The sequence below is a fragment of the Erythrolamprus reginae genome, chromosome 3 (genome assembly GCF_031021105.1).
Source record: "Erythrolamprus reginae isolate rEryReg1 chromosome 3, rEryReg1.hap1, whole genome shotgun sequence".
Classification (NCBI taxonomy): Eukaryota; Metazoa; Chordata; class Lepidosauria; order Squamata; family Dipsadidae; genus Erythrolamprus; species Erythrolamprus reginae.
Window position 1 is genome coordinate 60138583 of NC_091952.1, and position 16002 is coordinate 60154584.

The 16002-nt window shown below is 40.2% G+C and overlaps 1 protein-coding gene across 1 annotated transcript in view; it reads left to right on the forward strand.

Moving 5' to 3' along the window:
• Nucleotides 1–15494, forward strand: part of MAPKAPK2 (MAPK activated protein kinase 2) — a 94338-nt gene extending 78844 nt beyond the window's left edge. Inside the window, exons 4-10 of the mRNA XM_070745555.1 lie at nt 2841–2920; nt 5271–5397; nt 8820–8895; nt 10052–10176; nt 11528–11613; nt 12913–12993; nt 13605–15494. Coding sequence (XP_070601656.1) covers nt 2841–2920; nt 5271–5397; nt 8820–8895; nt 10052–10176; nt 11528–11613; nt 12913–12993; nt 13605–13748 — 719 coding nt within the window. The 3' untranslated portion in view covers nt 13749–15494. The remainder of the gene's footprint in view (nt 1–2840; nt 2921–5270; nt 5398–8819; nt 8896–10051; nt 10177–11527; nt 11614–12912; nt 12994–13604) is intronic.
• Nucleotides 15495–16002: the final 508 nt, after the last annotated feature.

Here is a 16002-nt window from a genome sequence, read left to right on the forward strand (position 1 = left end):
CTCTCTTCCCCCCATACACATACAATTTTCTCCTAATGTCTAGACCACAAATTTTGTCCACATTTGTTGGCATAGAGTTTAAGTCATTTTTAATTTGCATCTGGTGTTTTCATATTTGAAAGTCCATTTTCTGTTTTCTGGTGGGACTATACTCTCTCCTGAAATATTTCTTGTTTATTTACATTTCATATTTCTTAACTACCTATCTCCCTCGGAGAGGGGCTCATTTTTGTTATTCTATAATCTCATCCGTAAAACATTTCACTATAGTCTTTTTCTCTATGACTTCTCATCTATCATCAGTCTTGAAAATCCTACTTTATGTATATATGCTTTCCATTAACACACACACACACACACACACACACACACACACTCTCTCACTCACTCATAAATGGATTTTTTTAAAAAAAATTTGGCCTTTCTGTTAAAGTTCTGGCCTCAGGCTTTAATCCTCTGTCTTGATCCTTTGATTTAAAAGCTACTTGGATTATTTTGTCTTTGAAATCTCACGAACACTTTGCAGGCTTTTTTCTAATACTATCTTATCTATTCTTACATTTCCTCAGATATATTTCCATATTAGTTTACCTGCTTCTTACACTAATATTATCCTGTATATTCTCCAGGTCACATCTTACTAGGGCAGCTATATACATCAATAATTACATGAATAATACATGATCTTGTAAACCTGTATCTAGGTTTCATGTTATATAATAGATTTGATGCAGTCTTTTTGGTGGTGCTTGAGTTTTGTCATCCTGTTGCCTCAAGCTGGTGTCAGCAATGAATGGCAACAGCAATAGCACTTAGACTTATATACCACTTCACAGTGCTTTATAGCCCTCTCTGAATGGTTTACAGAGTAAGCATATTGCTCCAAATAATCTGGGATCCTCATTTTACTGACCTTGGAAGGATGGAAGGCTGAGTCAACCTTGAGCCAGTCAGAATTGAACTCTGGCAGTTGGTAGAATTACCCTGCAATAATGCATTCTAACTACTACATCAGCATTTTTCTCACAAAACCGTATTTATTTATTTATGTTTCATATTTTTAACAGCCCATTTCCTTCAGATTAACGTAAATCCTTCATTAATCTTGAATTGTGCCCTCCTTTTTACAGATAGCAGTGTCATGGACTTTTTAAAAACCCAGCCCCGTTCCTTCAGCAATGTCCCTCAATGTCTCCCTTAACATCATCTTCATCTATGGCAGTGTTTCCCAACCTTGGAAACTTGAAGATATCTGGACTTCAACTCCCAGAATTCCCCAGCCAGCATTTGCTGGCTGGGGAATTCTGGGAGTTGAAGTCCAAATATCTTCAAGTCGCCAAGGTTGGGAAACACTGATCTATGGGATGTATGTACTTTCAAGTTAACAATTTCAAATCAGATTTCCTTTAAAAAAATTAAATTATTTTAATTCTGGACCCATATTGAACATACAGTAATTTTCAAGTCTAAACACCATGGTTGGTATCCTAAAATAGAATTGAAGAGGTAAGCTATGGAATGGCATTTTCAGTGAGATGTAAATCTCTAGTTGGTTTCAGATGCTTTAAATCAGTCCCTTAAATTTGACATTGTCAAATCCCATAGGCTGGGATAGACAGTCTATCTCAACCTATGATGTGAACAACAGTTTGGAAACAAGTAATTTATAACATTAGGACAGAAGAACCATGTTATTAAAGGGAAGAGAGAAATATAATGTAAATGCACAGTGTACAAGTTGTAGCCTTGAGAAATTTGATGATGATGATGATGATGATGATGATGATGATGATTATTATTATTATTTATTAGATTTGTATGCCGCCCCTCTCCGTAGACTCAGGGCAGCTCACAGCAATGATAAAAACGATATACAATGATAAATCTAATAGTTACCCTGTTTCCCCGATAGTAAGACACCCCCGATTGTAAGACATATCGGGGGTTTCAGGGGGGTCGGCTAATATAAGCCGTACCCCGAAAGTAAGACATATGTCTTACTTTCGGGGAAACACGGGGGTATTGCCGCCTCCCTCTCATCTAGCTGCGCGACGCCTCCTGCCCACGTCCGCACCGTCCCCCTCTCCATACGTCGCCGCGTCTGCCACCTCCCTCTGATCTTAATGAGCGCCGCCTCCTGCCCACTTCCGCGCCGCCCCCCTCCATACGTCACCGCGTCTGCCGCCTCCGTCTGATCCAAATGAGCGCCGCCTCCTGCCCACTTCCACGCCGCCCCCCCTCCATAGGTCACCGCGTCTAAATGTTAATTTTATGGTTAAAACAAAAAATTCGACAATTTTTTTCCAATATAAGACATACCCCAAAAGTAAGACATAGTGGGGCTTTTGGGGATAAAAAGAAAGTAAGACACTGTCTTACTTTCGGGGAAACACGGTAGAATCTAAAATAACAATAATACATTTAAAAAGTCTAAAAAACAAGAAACCCCAATATATAAAAAACATACATACAGTCATATCATACATAGGCAGGGGGAGATGTTTCAGTTCCCCCACGCTTGACAACAGAGGTGGGTTTTGAGGAGTTTATGAAAGGCAAGGAGGGTGGGGGCAGTTCTAATCTCTGGAGGGAGCTGACTCCAGAGGGTCGGAGCCGCCACAGAGAAGGCTCTTCCTCTGGGTCCCGCCAAATGACATTGTTTAGTTGACGGGACCTGGAGAAGACCAACTCTGTGGGACCTAACTGGTCGCTCTGAATTTTATGCTCTGAATTTTAACCTAATACAGAAATGCATTGTGATCGTTAATTCGGATGTGAATTTTTTGCTTGTTTGATTACTGAGAATAATGGGGTCTTTCTCATTTTCTCATCTCCTTCAGAGGCCTCTGAAATAATGAAAAGTATTGGAGAAGCCATCCAGTATTTACACTCTATCAACATTGCACACCGGGATGTTAAGGTATGTATTATTTTAGACCAGGTGTGTCAAACTTTATTTCATTGAGGGCCACATCAGGGTTGTGTTTGACCTTGGGGGACCAAGGTGGGCATGGCCAAGGCGGCCATGACCAGCTCAACATCACTTGTGCAAGGGGGCAGTGGTAGTGGTCCAAGCACTCTGCCAGTGAAAACGGGCTCCCAAGTTCCGTTTCCGCTGCAACAGCCTCCTGCAACATTTTTGCCAACGAAAACCCTCCCGAGCTCCTGAGATCTGCAGGTGTTTCCAGGGTGGCTCTGAGGGCCAGATCTGGCCCCTGGCCCTTGAGTTTGATATCCCTGAATTAGACCTATGCGATATAAACAATTATTATTATTATTATTGTTGTTGTTGTTGTTGTTGTTATTATTATTATTATTATTATTATTATTATTATTATTATTTATTGCATTTGTATGCCACCCCTCTCCGCAGACTCGGGGCGGCTAACAACAGCGGTAAAACAGTACAACAAAATCCAATACTAAAAAAAAGCAGTTAAAACCCATTATATAAAAACCAATCGTACATACAAACATACCATACATAAAATTGTGAAGGCCTAGGGGGAAAGTGTACAGTATCTTAGTTCCCCCATGCCTGGCGGCAGAGGTGGTTTTTAAGCAGCTTACATAAGGCAAGGAGGGTGGGGGCAATTCTAATCTCTGGGGGGAGTTGGTTCCAGAGGGTCGGGGCCACCACAGAGAAGGCTCTTCCTCTGGGTCCCGCCAAGCGACATTGTTAGGTTGATGGGACCTGGAGAAGACCCACTCTGTGGGACCTAACTGGTCGCTGGGATTCGTGCGGCAGAAGACGGTCCCTGAGATATTCTGGCCCGGTGCCATGAAGGGCTTTATAGGTCATAACCAACACTTTGAATTGTGACCGGAAACTGATCAGCAAACAATGCAGACTGCGGAGTGTTGAAGAAACATGGGCGTATAATTTCCAAAGCTTTTTCTTAAATACTGTACCTTTATCACCAGAAATAAAAGGAGGCCTTATTTAATGCAGAATGCTTAAACCATGTAATTTTTTGTGTGTGTTTCAAACTGAATAATTAGTGGCAGATTATAAGGGTTCTTTGCATGATAAATGTTCTGAGTTTAGACAAATTACAACCATAGTTGGTTTTTTTAAAAAAAATCACTGACACTCTGTTTATAAGCATTCTCCTTTGAAGGGTATATCCAGTGAAGGGATGCACTTACCTTTGTATGCCGGGACGCCTCTGGGCGGGTGGCAGGCATGGGCGGGCAGGCGGACACAGAAATCAAAACAACCGCGATATTTCACTTGTTTTGCTTCTGTGCACGCGCAGCTGGAGCTGCGTGTGTGGCACACACACCACCCCCATGCGGGCACCTGCCCATTACTGGGTATATCTGCCTTAATTTTATGTCATCGTAGGATCAGGCAAAATCCTTTCTTCAGCCCTTTTAACATATCTTTAACATAACATGAATTATTTTAGCTTGCTTCCAATATTTTTATTTGCTGTTTTATAATCTTGCTGTTTTCCTTTACTGATTGTTCTTATTTTTCTCAATTTAAATGGTTTTTAAGTTACAATATGACTAACAGCTGATGAGGGATGGCCTCTTGACTGTGAGTGTACCATATATAAATGAAGTCAAGCAATAAATATTCTAGTTTTTAAAAATTGGTGGTTCTTACTCGATTTTATTCTGTTTTCATTATTATTATTAATAATAAATATAATTATTATATAAATAAATCCTAGGATTTTTTTGAATAAAATTATTTTGAATGAAATTACAGAGGAAAATAGCATTACATGATATTATGTGGTGGGCTCTTTTTTTAACCTTCTAGGATTGGAGCAAGTTTTAGAAGTTGATATAGAAGATATCAACTTCTTTGCTTTGCTAGCAAAAAGGAAATAGTAGAAATCTGTATATAGTGAATTAAAACATTCTTATTTATCAACAAATAGATAAAGGAATATGTATCCAGGAACTTGTTATTAATGAATTAAATGAACAAACATACCGTAAATATTGAGGAGAAATTATGGTAACATGAGTAGTACTTTATAAACTATTGTATAAAATTTGAACACTTACAATCGATATTTAGCACCATAAGGTGAATTTAGAAGTTAATAAAAATTAATGGAACTAATTGATAATAGCTTAGCTGTCATTATAGACAGCATTTTTGTGTGTGTCTGTCATATTGCTTGTAGTTTTCTTTTGTTCTTTATTTCTTTTTTTGGTATGGTTTTTAAATGTATATAAACTTAATAAAACTTTTTTTTTTAAAAAAAGATAGCCTTTGACTAAGGACTTTATCTTTTTCTGTCTTACAGCCAGAAAACCTTCTATATACCTCAAAAAGGCCTAATACTGTATTAAAACTTACAGACTTCGGTTTTGCTAAAGAAACCACAACACATAACTCCCTAGCTACACCATGCTACACACCGTACTATGTGGGTAAGTAACCTTACTACAAGGAGTAATTTGTGAATGCAATCCTTTCTTGAAATTTGAGTCTTACATGCTTCTTTCATTACATGTAATGCTCAACTTACGCCTGCAATTGAGCACACAGTTTCTGTTCCTAAGCAAGACAGTTGTATTTGTGAAGCACTACAGTTGTTAAGTTAATAAGATGGTTGTTAAGTGAATCTGGCTTCCTTATTGACTTTGCTTCTCAGATATATGAGCCAGTTGCCAAACGTTCAAAATTTTATCATATGACGATGGAGATACTGCAACAGTCATAAGTATGACAAAGTCACTAAATGAATGGTTGTAAGTTGAGGACTATCTGTATCTTTAAAGGGACAGTGATAGTAAAGTTCAGGTGAAGGACATGCATATTTTGAGTTCTGAAAATAGCTGGGATGGAACAAAAATCAAAATGTTCAAGAATGCAAGGCATAGGATCTGATGCATAATATCTAGGGTTGCAAAATTTGGGTTGTAAATCTCCAGACAACCATTGGTTGGCATAAAATATCTCTGCATTTCCTTGAAAGTTGTGGAAATTCACTTTCTAAATCTACAAATAAAGAAAAAGGACAATTTATTTATTTATTTGTTTTATTTATTTATTTATTAGATTTGTATGCCGCCCCTTTCCGTAGACTCGGGGCGGCTCACAACACAATAAAACAGTTCATGACAAATCTAATAATTTACAATTTAAAATTTAAAATAGTTAAAAAAAAAACATTTTTAAGCAGACATACCTACAAACATACAATACATAAATTATATAGGCCCAGGGGAGATATCTCAATTCCCCCATGCCTGACAACAAAGGTGGGTTTTGAGGCGTTTACGAAAGGCAAGGAGGGTAGGGGCATTTCTAATCTCTGGGGGGAGCTGGTTCCAGAGAGTCGGGGCCGCCACAGAGAAGGCTCTTACCCTGGGGCCCGCCAACCAACATTGTTTAGTTGACGGGACCCGGAGAAGACCCACTCTGTGGGACCTAATCGGTCGCTGGGATTCGTGCAGCACAATGCCTGCATATACAAATTATATGAAATATCTTCATATAATTTGTTGATTTAATTTTAAAAGAATGTATGTGAAGTGACATTCATCTCAGTTACAAAGTGACTTATGCAACTTTTAAATTTTTGTGTGTGACCTTAATGACCTTTTGCTGGCAAACTTTTCAAAATGTATTTATCAGTACTCTCAGTGAGGTCGGCTTTCCCAGAAACTGAACGGATAGTTTGTGCCGATAAATTGTGTCCAAATTGCAAATACTGAAGCAAGGGTTTTCCAGGCCCAGTGCCAGGGTTAATAAGTTCCTAAATGAAGAAGGGACAATTTGTTCTTTTGTAATAGCCTGAATGCTATATTCTTGTTAAAATAAAATATGTCTTTCATTATCCTGCCATGTCATGCTTTGCTCTTCTAGTGCTGCCTTTTACCTACCCTAATGGCGTAATAATGGCAGCCTTTTCTTCAGAATTAGAATACTCCTTTTCTTCATAAAACACAGCCTGGTGGTGTATTTTTGCTGTTTCAACAAAAAGAGAGTTTGGAGTTCGTGTCCAGTTTTCAGAGCTACAGGTAGCAAGGCATAAATCTTCCCACATGAGGAAGGCTGGAGGCTGTTGGGGCCTGGATGGGTGTCAACAGACTCAAACTCAACCCTGATAAGACGGAGTGGCTGTGGGTTTTGCCTCCCAAGGACAATTCCATCTGTCCGTCCATTGCCCTGGGGGGGGGGAGGGAATTATTGACCCCCTCAGAGAGGGTCTGCAATTTGGGCGTCCTCCTCGATCCACAGCTCACATTGGAGAAACATCGGCTGTGGCAAGGGGAGCGTTTGCCCAGGTTCGCCTGGTGCACCAGTTGCGGCCCTATTTGGACCGGGAGTCACTGCTCACAGTTACTCATGCCCTCATCACCTCGAGGCTCGACTACTGTAATGCTCTCTACATGGGGCTACCTTTGAAAAGTGTTCGGAAACTTCAGGACGTGCAGAATGCAGCTGCGAGAGCAATCATGGGCTTTCCCAAATATGCCAATGTTACACCAACACTCCACAGTCTGCATTGGTTTCCGATCACAATTCAAAGTGTTGGTCATCACCTATAAAGCCCTTCATGGCACCGGACCAGATTATCTCAGGGACCACCTTCTGCTGTACGAATCCCAGCGAGCAGTTAGGTCCCACAGAGTGGGTATTCTCCGGGTCCCGTCAACTAAACAATGTCGCTTGGCGGGACCCAGGGGAAGAGCCTTCTCTGTGGTGGCCCTGGCCCTCTGGAACCAACTCTCCCCAGAGATTAGAATTGCCCCCACCCTCCTTGCCTTTCATAAGCTTCTTAAAACCCACCTCTGCCGCCAGGCATGGGGGAACTGAGATACTCTTTCCCCCTAGGCCTTTACAATTTTATGCATGGTATGTCTGTATGTATGTTTGGTTTTATGATAAGGAGGGGCAGCATATAAATCCAATAAATCCAATAAAATAAAATCAAAGGACTGAGACATTCCTTTCACTAATGTTCCCACCTCCTCTCTTGTTCTTTAGCATCAGCTGTAGTAATATGGTGAAGGACTCTCAAATTTTTGTCCTTGCTCTCTGGTTATAGGAAGTTCCTGAGAGAGCTCCATCCCTCTCCTTTGATATTTCACTCATTTTCCTTTTCTATTGTGAGGAGGAAACTCATCATGACAAGGTTTTAAGCTACCAAAACAGGAAAGCTCACTCAGGTTTTGTGGATGAAAAATAATTAGCACTCATGCAGTATAATTACTGCTTTCCTGTGATACATATTTCTTAGTGAAGGGCTACAAAAAAATTTACTACCACACTGTGGGTGTGGCTTATTTTGTGGGTGTGGCTCACTGGCCATGTGGATAGGTGGGAGTGGCTTGATGATCATGTGACGGGGTGGCTTAAAAGGTCATGTGACTGGCTTAAAGGTGGCCAACTGGACTTCACTCACGGCAAGGGTTTAGGGTACCTGGCCTCTCCTTGCCTCAAGGAAATACAATTTCCCTATCTATTTACTATTATTGAACATCCAAAATATACAATTTAATTCTATGTATATATGCCATGTATGTACATAAATATATTACACACAGGCACAAAAACTATACATTATCTACTATATAAACTGTGTGTATACACACACACAGCTCTTCTAAAATTATACATATTCAACCTGTGGTAGGAAAAACACCCAGAGCCCAGAAGGGAAAAAAAGGGGGGGGGGGGGAATAGCAAAATTTTTATACCGGTTCTGCATACCTGATCGTATCCCTAGGAGCCCATCAGAGATCTTTCTGGTCTCTGTCTTCTCTACTTCACAAATGTGCTTGGAGGCACAGCAGAATAGAGACTCACATTCAGTTAAATCTCCATTTCTCTTCCCCTTTAGCTCCAGAGGTACTAGGCCCGGAGAAATATGACAAATCCTGTGATATGTGGTCCCTTGGTGTCATCATGTATATTTTGTAAGTAGTTTGGCTTCCTTGGAATTACTTTGAATTTTCTTCTCTCTATACTGTATTCTTGATTATATTGAAACTATAAACAGACTTTTTAGTATGTCAACTTTTAAAAATAAGTTAAGATAATTACCAGTAAGCACTAAAGGTGATGCAGAGAATATGCTTACAAGTTCAGCTTATTTCCTGGTCGGGGTGGAGAATGAGCAGGCTGACAGAATGGAAATAGTGATAAAGCCTCGAATGGAAAGATTACATGTCTTGGTATTGTTGCTTATATTTCCATTCTAGAAAACAGTAATTAATGAGTATAATGGTGTCATCAATGTTCATAAACTTCATTCGAAAAGCTGATCTTGACATTTAAATCTCTAAGCAAGTTTGTGCCATGTTGGTTGATATTTTTCACTAGTCACCAAGTCACCATTTGAATTCAAGTGCATATATGAAAATGCTAAAATAGACACACAGACAAAAACAAACACAACTTTCTAGTTTCAAATAAGTGAAGTGAGGAAGTAAAGGTAGAGTTTATGATTTCCATACTATAAAGATTTTCTATGTATCCTGGCAACCAAGCCAGCATGATTTCTCTGTCAGCTCTGAAGAGCAATATCTTGTCTTGTCATTTGAGTGCTAGACTGACAGTGCTACTACATAAAGAATTAATTCTCCCTTGAGGCCAGAGAAATGGGCAAGAATTCCTTCCCAATGGTGGCAAGTTTCTGCAATTGAGAGCAGAATGAGGATAATTTATAATGAGGATAATTTATAATATATAAATATATTAGGAGCAAAGAGCAGTTGATCTTTCTTGAATTTTGAGGAACAGCAGATCAAAAACAAGAGATAAGGTCCTCATTTCTGCTACTTTTTTGTGTAGAGATGAGTCAATATTGATGGACCCTTGACTCTAATAGCCAAGGACTGTGATAAAATTCTGCCCCATAATTCATTAGAATTATGGAAACAAGGGATTATTTAGACAATGAAAATATCTCAGCTTTATTTCACCTCTGTTGCTCAAGTTGCAAGTGACCCTTGGAAAGAATGTCCAACTCATAGTAATTCATACTTTAGTAATCTCACAATTAGACTGCCTTCGAAAGTGACTAATACAAAATACCTAATACAAAATCATTTCTCTCTCTCTTTTGTGTAGACTATGTGGCTACCCTCCTTTTTATTCAAACCATGGTTTGGCGATTTCTCCAGGGATGAAAAAAAGGATCAGGATGGGTCAATATGAATTTCCAAACCCAGAATGGTCTGAAGTATCAGAAGAAGGTAAATGTTATTGTGAACTTCAACTGTTGTTTTGTTTTGGAAAAAAGAAAAGAAAAAAGTGAGTGAGCTTAATGAGTTTCAGAACCATACTTTGAATAAGAAAAAGGAGAAACGGTGTAATTTTTAATGTTTGAAAGCTTAAAGTTATTCCACAACCTGGCCATGACCCAAGAGAACTGTTTTGTAAGTTTTGTATTCATTCGTAGACCCTATTTTTAAACGAAGAGGCAATGTTGGTAAATTTACCTTCTGCTCTGTAGAAACAACTTTGTAAATAACATATTACTAGAAGCATTTTGAATGAAAGTTTATAAGGAGTATGAATCTTTAAGAAAGCAGGCATTAAAGGCCCCACTATCTTTTTTCATGTAGTGGTACCTCAAGATACGAACTCCTTGTCTTACGAACAACCCGAGATACGAACCCAGGGTTCAGAAATTTTTTGCCTCTTCTTACGAACTTTTTTCGTCTTACGAACGCCAAACCCGAACTTCCGGGTTCGGCGTTCGGGAGGCTGCTGGGAAGCCGCACAGCCCGGCTGTCACCTTTTAAAACAGCCGGGGGGGCTTCCCAGCAGCCTCCTGAAGCCGAACGCCAAACCCGAACTTCCGGGTTCGGCGTTAGGCCGCCGAGAAGCCCCGCCGCCCGTCTGTCACCTTTTAAAACAGCCAGGGGGCTTCTCGGCGGTCTCCTGAAAGCCGAACCCGGAAGTTCGGGTTTGGCGTTCGGCGTTCGGGAGGCCGCTGAGAAGCCCCCGGGCTGTTTTAAAAGGTGACAGCCGGGCGGCAGCGTTTTTTTGCGGGTTTTTTTTTGTTGTTGCACGGATTAATTGACTTTACATTGTTTCCTATGGGAAACAATGTTTCGTCTTACGAACCTTTCGTCTTACAAACCTCCCCCGGGAACCAATTAGGGTCGTAAGACGAGGTATGACTGTATTTATAATTTTCAGCACTTACTACAGCAAAAATATCAAAATAGACAAAGTGTTTCCCAAACTTTCTTTTATGAATATCACTTCACATTTTGACAAAATATACTGTCATGGCCTTTCCAGATGTGTTACATTGTAGTTCTCATTATTTTCTGCCAGCAATTTTGAAAAGATAGTGGCAGTTGTAGTCCATTAGATCTGGAGGGTGCCATGTTTGCAGGAATTGGCTTATACAAGCTTTTATATGCTGATAATGCTTAGATAGTTAGACCAACCTGAGAGCAATGGAAGATGAAGTAGCAGTTCTGTATCTCTTGGACTAAAGGAGCAAATTTTGTCCTCACCACCATCACATCATGTGCATGAAAAAAACACATTTCGCATTGTATTGATATATCTGGTGTTTTCTTCCTTCAGTTAAACAATTGATCCGAAATTTGCTGAAAACAGATCCTACCCAGCGGATGACTATAACAGAGTTCATGAATCATTCATGGATCATGGTAAGAGCTCAGTTGTTGTTTATTAGAAGTAAATATTTGCTGTCTAATCTAGGAACATCTGAGAATACAGTGTTCCCTCGATTTTCGTGGGTTCGAACTTCGCGGAACGTCTATACCACGGTTTTTCAAAAATATTAATTAAAAAATACTTCGCGGTTCCCTCCCCCAATACCACGGTTTTTCCCGCCCGATGATGTCATATGTCATTGCCAAACTTTCGTCTGCCTTTAAAAAACATTTTTTAAAATAAACTTTAATAAATAAACATGATGAGTAATAATCTAAATGGTTGCTAAGGGAATGGGAAATTGTAATTTAGGGGTTTAAAGTGTTAAGGGAAGTCTTGGGATACTGCTCATAGCCAAAAATAGTGTATTTACTTCCGCATCTCTACTTCGTGGAAATTTGACTTTCGCGGGCGGTCTCGGAACGCATCCCCAGCAAAAATCGAGGGAACACTGTACAGTGATCCCCCGATTATTGCGAGGGTTCCGTTCCAAGACCCCTCGCGATAATCGATAACTCGCGATGTAGCGGCACGGAAGTAAAAACACCATCTGCGCATGCGCGCCCCTTTTTCCATGGTCGCACATGCGCAGATGGTGGAGTTTGCGTGTGGGCGGTGGGGAAGACCCTTCGGCCGCCCAACAGCTGATCTGCTCTGCAGCGCAGCAGCAGCGAGGAGCCGAAGATGGGGTTTCCCCGTTGCCCAGGCAACGGGGAAACCCCATCTTCGGCTCCTCGCTGCTGCCGCGCTGCGGAGCAGATCAGCTGTTGGGCGGCGGAAGGAACCTTCCCTGGGTCTTCCCGCTGCCCAGGCAAAGGGGAAACCCCAAGATCGCTTGCCGCTTGCCGCTTGCCCGTCACCCGCTCGCCCCGGCCGCTCGCTTGCCCGTTCGCCCGCCCGCCTGGCTGCTCGCTTGCCGCTTGCCGCTTGCCCATTCGCCCGCCCGCCTGCTCGCTTGCCGCTTGCCCGTTCGCCCGCCCGCCTGGCTGCTCACTTGCCGCTAGCCGCTTGCCCGTCACCCGCTCGCCCGGCCGCTCGCTTGCCGCTCGAGAGCAAGAGGGGGAGAGATAGAGAAAGAGAGAGAAGGAAAGAAAGAGATGAGAGAGGGAGGAAGAGAGTGTGAGAGAGGAAGAAGCAAGATAGAGAAAGAGAGAGAGAAAGAAAGATGAGAAAGGAAGGGAGTGACGTCATCGGGTGGAAAAATCGCGATATAGCGATTCGCAATGATCGGGATCGCGAAACTCGGGGGATCACTGTATTCTAATTTTCTTTCTCTCTCCCCCCCCCCATAGCAATCCATGCAAGTGCCGCAGACACCTCTGCATACTAGTAGAGTTTTGAAAGAAGAGAAAGACCTTTGGGAGGATGTCAAAGTAAGTGCCTACATTCTATATATGTTACATATTTTATTTTTTATTATTAAATTTATATAAATTTATATTATTAAATGTATATAGATCTATATGCTGTAATGATAAAGCATAGACAAAGTACAAAATGAAAGATGCTCTGCTCCCCCCTGTCTTTCAGTTGTTTACCAGAAAAATTGAAATCTGCTAAAATATTGATCAAAGAGGCTCAGACTGAATCTGCAGTAGACCCATATTTTTATAAATGCTTCGTAGCAGCTATTATTGGGAATAAAATAAAAGGGATAGCTGGTCATGGAGAGTGTCAGACTTTAACCTTGCTATAGTGTTAGTATAAAATCAGGGAAAGGCAGATAAAAGGTATTTGAAAACATTTCATTTGGAACAGAGACCAATAGTATTCTAAAAAGCCAACACTGAAAATGGCAGTTTTGCATGTGAGCCCCAATGATTGGGGCAGTGGGGGATCTCCACAAGGGTGAAGTGTTCCTTATCATCTATGCATGCTGATTTAATTTTATGAGGCCTCCAGCACTTTCTCTAAATTTGCCGCAGCTTCATTTCTCTGTTGCTAATCTCCTGCAAACTTTGTTTTCTCTCTACCCCCAATTTAGGAGGAGATGACAAGTGCCTTGGCCACAATGAGGGTAGATTATGAACAGATTAAAATAAAGAAAATTGAAGACTCCTCTAATCCATTGCTCATGAAAAGGCGGAAGAAAGCAAACACTTCTGAAACTGCGGTTCTCCCTCACTGAGAATTTGAGTAGAGCCAGGCTGATGGTTGTGAAAGCAATAATGATACCTATATATTTTTAAAAAGAAATTGGAAACGAGACTGTCATATCAAAACACATGGAATGCAATTCTTTATATCAAACTAGTTACTTGTTCTAGCTGCCCTTCATGTTTCTGATGTTTCTAAAATGAGGCAGGAGACAGGTGCTGTACAAATACACCCTTTTATTTTTTATTTTTTTTAATGGTCCAATAGGAAAAATATTCTGATAATTGGATTTTTATTGGTAAAATCCCCCCTGGCAATCCCCTCACCCTCAGAAACACTGAGATTTCTGTGATAACCTTATAAGGGTTAATGATAATATATATATATCTATATTTTTAAAATTTCTGTAGAGTTGAAACTCCAACAGAGTCCTGGGCAAAGTATTATGGTGTTGATTGTTTTGTTTAAAGATAAAGGCTTTTGGTTTGTTTCAAAGGAGCTTCTGGGCCATTGAAGAAATGTCATCTGAAACAAAGGGGTTCTTGATTTTTTTATGGTCTTCATTTAACCAGAACTGTTCTGTTGCTTGTGCAACTTGTAAAGACCTCAGTTTGCAATCTTAAAAGTTAATTAATCAAATGCCCCAGTGTAAGATAGCCTCTTAAACTGGAAGCCTTCTCTCTTTCTGTCACTCACTGGTATGTACAGGATTATTTCCCTTTGCTTGTCATTTAGCAGATCATATATAATGCTGTATAAGGTTTAGTAGAAGGAGGAAGTCCCCACTTTTTGTTTTTTAACTTGAATTTCTGAGGGATAATGGTGGGATCCATGATGCACTCAGAAGTCAATTATGATCTCAGGGTATTTAGGTGGCATGAGAGAAAGGAGGTGTTTTCTGGTTAACTAATCTCTTTCATTAGCTGATCCTGGAGCAGTATACCAAAATATGTCTTTTTGCCCAGTTTTCCATCATCATCTCATTCAGTGTCAAACTGAATCCATTTTAAAAGATCTCATGCTGTTGAATTTTGTAGCTGCTCATGGTGACTCCTTTTTTTTTCCAGGAACAAAAAATTACTAAGAACCCACAACTCTTGGGACTGCCTGTTTACATTTGAGATAAGCATCTCATGGAAGCTTCAGATAGCTTCAGATTCATGTAGGAGGGAGTCTGCCCTTGCCATAGTGATGTAAAAGGATAAATGCCACAAAAAATAGGGTTTTTTTTGTTGGATGTATCTGAACTTTTGTAGATAGTAGTTGGCAATGTGGCACAAATATGTGATGATGGCGGTGTGAGTTCTGTTTAGAAAACCAAAGGGCCACAATTTTATTTTGTATAAGATGGAATGTATCTACAAGATTTGCAAACTTCAGCTGGGATTATCTTTTTTTTCTTGGGCACATTTGTTTAAAATTGAGAGTTTTTCTGATCCTTATAATTATTTCATGGAGGAGAAAAATCTTAGTATACAAGTTTGCCTCATTTTCCTGATGGTCAATTTTTCTCTCTCCCCCCCCCCCCCAATATATTATCCTATGAATGGATATCTTTTATCATATTTGTTTTATTGGTATTTTTTTAAGCACACATACTTGCTTTCCTTTCCATTTGAAAAGAAAACTTTTAGTTTTTAGTGACATTTTAGACACTGTAAGGGACTTTAATTTGTAAAAAAATGTTCAGTTTGTTTTGGTGTCTTATTGCTAACAAGAGGATTTGGTCCGCTTTCCTGCTTTCCCTCATTTTGGATTAAAGACACCTAATACATCAGTGTGTGCTTTTGTGTTTATGTGTATTAATTGTTGCCTTGAACACCAGACTGACTGGATAGTTTCTGCTATGAGAATTACATGCACCCAGTAAGCTTTATTGTAATCAACATATGTGCACGTGTTTGCACATATGTTTCCAGCACAGCACCTATATATCTAGCTCTGGCCAGGCCTGTTTAGAAGGAAATCCTGTCATCTTTTGTGAATCTTCCTGATAAGAGTCTGGCTCATTGTTGGCTTTGGTGAGGAAAAAACAACAAATCTCTCAATTAAAAGAAAATAATAAATCGCTCAGTCTGTTGAGTAATACACAGATCTACATACCTAAAGCTTGAACAATGGCTGATTGCACCCAATCAGAATCGAGCAAAGTGACTTTTTAAAAATGTTGCCCTGTTATAACCTCCAATATTCCACAGCACCGGCTATGTTGACTGGAGATACTAAAAGCTGTCATTTTTAAACATACTTTTCCATAACTCCATCCTAGTCTTTCCCTAGTCTTA